General features: G+C 41.1%; 1 protein-coding gene across 1 annotated transcript; it reads right to left on the minus strand.

Annotated features, from left to right (window-relative positions):
* Positions 1-240: 240 nt before the first annotated feature.
* On the minus strand, positions 241-1680 carry LOC146640054 (transmembrane protein 138-like). Its single transcript, XM_085357329.1, has 3 exons — positions 1555-1680; positions 1154-1229; positions 241-353 (listed from the first exon to the last, which is right to left on the minus strand). Exons 1-3 carry the CDS (start codon positions 1678-1680, stop codon positions 241-243), a joined length of 315 nt encoding a protein of 104 aa, XP_085213455.1.
* Between the last annotated feature and the right edge of the window lie 4536 nt (positions 1681-6216).

The following is a 6216-nucleotide window of genomic DNA, read 5'->3' on the forward strand; positions in this document are numbered from 1 at the left end:
GCACAATCCTCTTTGTGTTGAAAGGAAATGTTGTGAAATATTCTTTTGAGCTTGTCAAATAGTTCACGAAGGATGTGTTAGAATGGGCCCTGAATAAATTTCCTTTAAAACCAAATGGATTACAGTGACCAGTTCTTTGTTTTGCATGGGTTTTCTTTGTAACATACTGTATTTTGATATTCTTTTAATGCCGTTTTTAAACTAGGCATCTGAGTGTTGGTGTGATCTATTGCAGAGAGATCATTGTCTGACCTGTGAAAACATATCTCTCAGCCACGGCGAATCCTCATAGAGGCGAGGGTCACCCAGATACTCTGAGGTTCTCTTGTAGAAGTAGTAGTACAGCACAGAAGCTGCAAACAGGAAATTATGTTAGGAGGCTTTAAAATATACGGATATTTAATTTACAAATGTCTGTAAATTAGAAACATGACTGATGTGAATGTAGATTTTCATATCAGTGACTCTTTTGTAATGAGTTTGCACAGTGATCAAGGTTATTCAAGAGATTTATGTGATTGCAAAATAAACAGGGAGAAAACTTGAAAATTCCCACCAGTGTTTAAAACTGAGTGAGGTAATGGCTGTGCTTACACACTGAGTAGCTGTCTGGACAGGTCTTAAGTGGCAGACAAAGCAAAGACAACAAATAGCACATGACTCTTCTCATACGCAGATCACCTACAGAGAGTAATGCCAGCTAGACGATGCAAGCTTTTATCCACTTATGAGCTTATACATGTATAAAAGTGGCACCCACATGGTGATGAAATGTGATGTCACTGCCTGGAAGAGTAACCAGTAACAACAGGCGACAGGTAAAGGAAAAATAAAAAGGTGGGTGAAATGATCATACAGTTTACTAGGGCATTAATGGGTTGTTGTTGTTGTTGTTTTTAGCTTAAATCTGTACTGCTGTTTTGAACTGCTTCACCTGCTTGTATTGTCTCCATGTATTTTCTCCTGTCTCATTTGCAAAATCTAAATTTAATTATTCAGTCAAAATGTAAACATTTATTTTACAAGTTAATATGTATAATCAGATTATAGAGTGGAAAAATCCTAACCTTTTGTACTGTATACTCTTCAGTGGTTACATGAAAACATTCTAAATGAAAAGAGGTACATTTGTTGCATGAACTTGTTATCTTACCAGCTCTTTGGAACACAAAAAGCACCTGAAGACCGTCGGTCCAAATAAATCTGTTTGTATTTAACCAGCGCAGATTCTGAAAGGAATAGAAGGATGACAAAAAGGCCACTTTGTGATAAATTCAGAGACTTTGTACATTATAGATAATTTAACAATTACAACCAGAATGATGAGAAATGATGATGTTATTTTCTCAGTCTCATATAATGACACATTTTAACCAAGTTTTATCTTCTTTCTTTTTTTCTTTCTCATGATGTTTTTCTCTTGGCAGTTATTAAAATCAAAATGAAAGCATTTTAAATGTCTGTAAGCTTGTTGTACAGTATCTCCCCAAAAAAGTGGCATATAAATGTGAATTTTCCAATCCGGCATTTTCGCCTTTGTTTTTAACGACGTACCATAAGCCAAGAATGGAGAATGATGCTGAAGGTCAAGTAAAGAGCAGATAGCATTAGCATGGTTCTAAACCGCTCCAGCAATATGGCAACCAGTCCAACCTGGAACACATAGGTGTTGAACAGCATCAACAGAATGATGATCAGGTTAAACAGGATGGCAATGTCCTGGATTCTGTTGAAGAAAAGGAAACAGTATAAGCAGCAGAAAAAACAATGATGAAAACAGGAAGAGCTTGTCGGCAGGATTATTGTCTTGTCTAAAATACATTTTACTTCAGCATTTCAAAAGATTCAGTGCAGATAAATTGAGAATTATTTCCCCCCCTTGAACTAGAGGCTGCGTTAGGCTGAAACAGTGAAAAAGTTTGACGTACATGAAAAGTACCAGCTGCACAGCTGGCTCAGTCCTCAGCAGCTCACTGAAGGAGTTGACAAACAGGTCAAAGGAGAGCAGGCTGAGCTGGATCAGTAACACCAGAGAGTAGTTGCTGGTATGGAGCGTCTCCGGCCCGAAGGCTGGGCGCCCGGGCGGACTGTGGTTCCACTGCGGATCCAAGGCTGCGCTGCACCCTCACACACACACATACAAACATCAATCGAGTTCTTTTTTTTGTTACAGTTTTGGGGTCTCAGTAAGGCATTCAAATGTCTCCACTCTCAATTCCCCAAATGTAATTAAAACATGACTGATGCCAAATGAAGCATATGTTGTTCAAAGCAGTCCTGTTCACTGGGTAAAAATGTATGTCCTTTCAAAAGAGGGAACGGAGTCCGTTTTAGGGGTGAGCTGCCAGGAAGTCGACATGTCAGAAGTGCTGATTTTTATAGCTCCAACACCAGCAGGTGTGGTAGCACGGTACCGTATTTGTTGTGGCTGAAACAGCAAGGTCTCTGTTGGGCCTCCATATCAAAACCGATGAGTAATCAGCACCGCAGTGAATGCAGCAGAGATCCTGTGGAAGGAGACAGATTAGTATTCTGCGACAACGCTTCAGGGTACACGCACACAAAAAAAGGCCAGTCTCATTTTATAGAAAAGCACCCAAACATTGTGCAAATTGCCATTTAACTGCCTTACACTCATTCAGCTGCTTCGTACTACAAAACATCTCCTGCCCCAGGTAAGTTACACTTTTATACCCTGAAGGGAGGGATACCTTGTTCAGAAGTGACAGTTTTATTGGGAACCCACACTGCTCTAAGGCAGTCCCAGAGTTCTGATGCCAGGAAAATATAGAATAACTGCTAAGTCAATTCACATAAATGGGAAATGTGTTACATTTCTAGTGGTTTCTAGCTAAATTTGAAATGCAGTTTAGACTTCTGCCACCTGCTTGTTGTCATTAGTTTTTATTGAGTGGACAGTGTCCAAAGCGCTAATCAAAGCATGAGAAAAAACAAAACAAAAAACATATCAGAACTAACTGACTAATTGTTTGTCTTTAAGCAGCTTCTCTCTCAAAAGAGCCTCATTTTCTGATGACAGAAAAACAGATTCTGATTTATTCCTTCCCAGCACATTTTATCCATCACATTAGGAAAAAAAGAAAACAAAAACAACACATCTTTACTCGATTTTTATAGAGAAACAGGTCCTTTCACTACTGTTGTCACCCCTCTGTGTATTTCTTAAGTAGGTACTTTAAAATCTTTGCCTGTGCCAGGATCACTATCCAGCAGGATCCTTCACACCGACACCAGGTTGATCCTCTTATGATCCCCGTATTTATGGCTTGGCACGGCCCTGGCAGGTGTGAGGAAGATTAGGACTATTTCTAAACCCTGAACCATCAACTACGAGGCTACTTCTTCTTGAAAGCTGTCCCACTAAGTTTCTAGGTTAGCAGCCCTACCTACCCCTTGGCAAAAACTGCTTTAGCAGTATGAACTAGAAAATAACAACATGTATTAAATGCAAAAAATTTTAAGTGCAGTGGACAACAACATATATGGACTGTGAGCAACTTCTGCTATTTTGTTAATTGATCAAAATGATCAAAAAAGTATATAAGTCTAAGACATAATGTTTTCCCTGTGTAAAGAAACGTGCTGTAAGTTAAAAAAAAAAGTCTTTGTTGTTGTTAGTGTTCTACCAGCTTGTAGTTCTTAGTACTGCAACACTTAATCTTCTTAGAAACATCAACAGCTTGTTGCTTTAGACAGAAACAACAGAAACAATGACATTCTTCAAGTTTCACAACATAAGCTACTGAAACTGGATCACAAACCTGCAAACGAAGGTGGGTTTCAGGGGCTGAAGAAGTATGCAACTCTCCAAACGACGCATGTGGCCACCATCAACACAGCGTACAGCAGATTGGCAGCTTTTGTCTGTCCTGGTAACAGGTCTGATCCCTCCAGCTCTCTAAAAGACAGGCGCAAAGGTTTAGTCATGTGCCACCAATCATGTTGAGTTTGTTTACACACAGCTTGTTGAGATTGTAATGATGAATAAAGCTGTGCAAGCACAGTTGGATGCAATGTTAGTGATTACCTGTGATGAGTCTATGATTAATAGAGTGAAAAATGTTCCCAGTGACTGTGCCACATTTCCTTTTAATTTGATTGCAGGTTCTTCAACCACATGCAAGTGAATGTTGACGGGTTACAAATGGATGCTGTGGGAGCTTTTTTCCCCTAGCTCTTTCAATCACATTTCCATTCAAGATTACTGTAATGCTTCTGGGAAAGATAATTAAAGTCAAGCAACTAGGAAACTGTTGTCATCTAGTGGTAAGTATGTATTATTGCATACACAGTGGCAGACCACAGAGAATCAGCAGAACAAGCTAGATTGAAGTCAATATCAATTTGATAATGAAATAATAAATTAATGTACTTAATTGTAACATATTTGTTGATTGTTTGGGGAAAAAAAAGATGATTCAGACCAGGCTTTCTTCAGCTCCCACTTTGGATTTGGGAGACAGACACCCTCTCTACTTTTAAGATTGGACTTAAAACTTTTCTTTTTGATGAAGCATATAGCTAGGCCTGCATCCGGTGGCCCTGACTCCTCCCTTTGGCCCTGTTACGGCCCTAGCAGGGCCTCCTCCTGAAGGTGCCTGTGTGGGCGTGTCCCACTACCTCTTCTGCCTGAGGTGCCACCTTTTCCCTTTTGTGCAGCTGACTCTCGTCAGTAATTAAAGAGATTTAAGCCCAGGGAAAGGTGAGCTCTGGCCAGAGTGCCATGTGAGTGGTTACAGCTAGTGAGCTGTGTGTCTGGGTTTGTGTCTAGTGAGCTGCGCTCTCTTTTTGACTTACGTTTTACTTTATTGACCAACGCCTGAGTTTTGTTTGTTTTCTTAAATGGTGATAGCGGCTTTTCCGTCTCTTTTAGTTGAGAAACTTGAATAAAACTCTTTAATTTAACCCTTTTGCCTCCTTGACTCCTTTTTCTGACCTGGACACTTTTTGTTACTTCCCCCTCACTGCCTAGACCCCTCAGGGGAAAGTAACAAGTGGGGGCTCGTCCAGGATATTTGAAAAGGGAGCTTCAAGTTGGATTTGATTATCTTGCTTTGTCACCTATTTGAGAACTACAACTTCCCAGTTAAGTTAGGTGAGTGTCCAGCTGAGCTTCGTTTTAAGTTCTTCCTTCGGGCACTCTTTTGTTATTTTGCCTTTATTATTTTTGGAGTAATCCTGGGCGGGGATTAGTTCCCTGTTGGGGGTAGGCAATTCAGGGCTCCAGTCGCTGAAGTTTCGCCTTTCAAGTTGCCTTGAGCCCGGCACGCTCCAGAAGATAGGTAGGTAAAGTTTGTTGTGCTTAGGAACTGCGTAAGTTGTTTGTTTAATGTGTATACTGCAAGAGGTAAGTTGGTCAGTTAAAGTAAGTTGTGTAGTTTTCCATTAATGGGTTAATTATTGGGTAGTCTGAGTTGGCAGAGAAGTGTGGTTGTGTCTTAATTAGGGTGTGTTTTCTAACCCTTCTCCGGCCCCCAAAATGGATGATGCAGCTATCAATGCACAGGTGTCTAGAAGCTCGTTTGTGGGCAATAACATCCACCTGGTTCCCGTTTTCTGTGAATCCAGTGTTGAGAGCTTCTTCAGTGTGTTTGAAAGCATAGCAACTTCATTACAGTGGCCTGAAGACGTGTGGGGGGGTGATGTTGCTGTGTAAATTCACGGGTAAGGCTCAGGAAGCTTGTTCTGGTCTGTCTAGGCAGGACGGCCTAGTTTATGAAAAGATCAAAAGTGCCGTCCTCCAAGCCTATGAACTTGTACCTGAGGCCTATAGGCAGCATTTTCGAGGTTTGGAGTTGGCACAGGGTCAGTCCTATCTTGACTTCGCTAGGGACAAGGCGAAGCTTTTTGATAGGTGGTGCTCTGCAAGCCAGGTTGATGACTTGGGGTCGTTACGTGAGCTTGTGCTGGTAGAGGACTTTAAGAACACAGTGCCTGACTGTGTTGCTTGTTATTTAAGTGAACAAAGGGTTTTCACATTACAGCAGGCTGCCACACTGGCAGATGAGTTCACCCTAAGTCATAAAATAAATGCTGTAGAATGTGATACCCCTCTGTGCCATAGTACATCTTGGAGAGGTAAGAGTGGGCCAGCTAACCAGGCTGGAAAAGTTGTGGTTTCGAGACCCGAAACAAAGCTTTGTTTCTTCTGCCACAAACCTGGGCCCTGTTTCAGGAAGCCGGTTTGGAAAACTC

This window comes from Diplotaxodon limnothrissa, linkage group LG1 (genome assembly GCF_057381915.1).
Source record: "Diplotaxodon limnothrissa isolate DT_005_m linkage group LG1, D_limnothrissa_male_GT1.1, whole genome shotgun sequence".
Taxonomy (NCBI): Eukaryota; Metazoa; Chordata; class Actinopteri; order Cichliformes; family Cichlidae; genus Diplotaxodon; species Diplotaxodon limnothrissa.

Bases quoted from the DNA above. Each gene is read 5' to 3' on its own strand.
- LOC146640054 (XM_085357329.1), bottom strand. From the start codon at position 1,680: ATGCTGTTCAACACCTATGTGTTCCAGGTTGGACTGGTTGCCATATTG. The intron at 1,230-1,554 runs GTACGTCGTTAA...TATTCCTTTCAG, and splicing joins TTCTCCATTCTTGGCTTATG to AATCTGCGCTGGTTAAATAC. The intron at 354-1,153 runs GTAAGATAACAA...TCCTGTTTGCAG, and splicing joins TTTTGTGTTCCAAAGAGCTG to CTTCTGTGCTGTACTACTAC.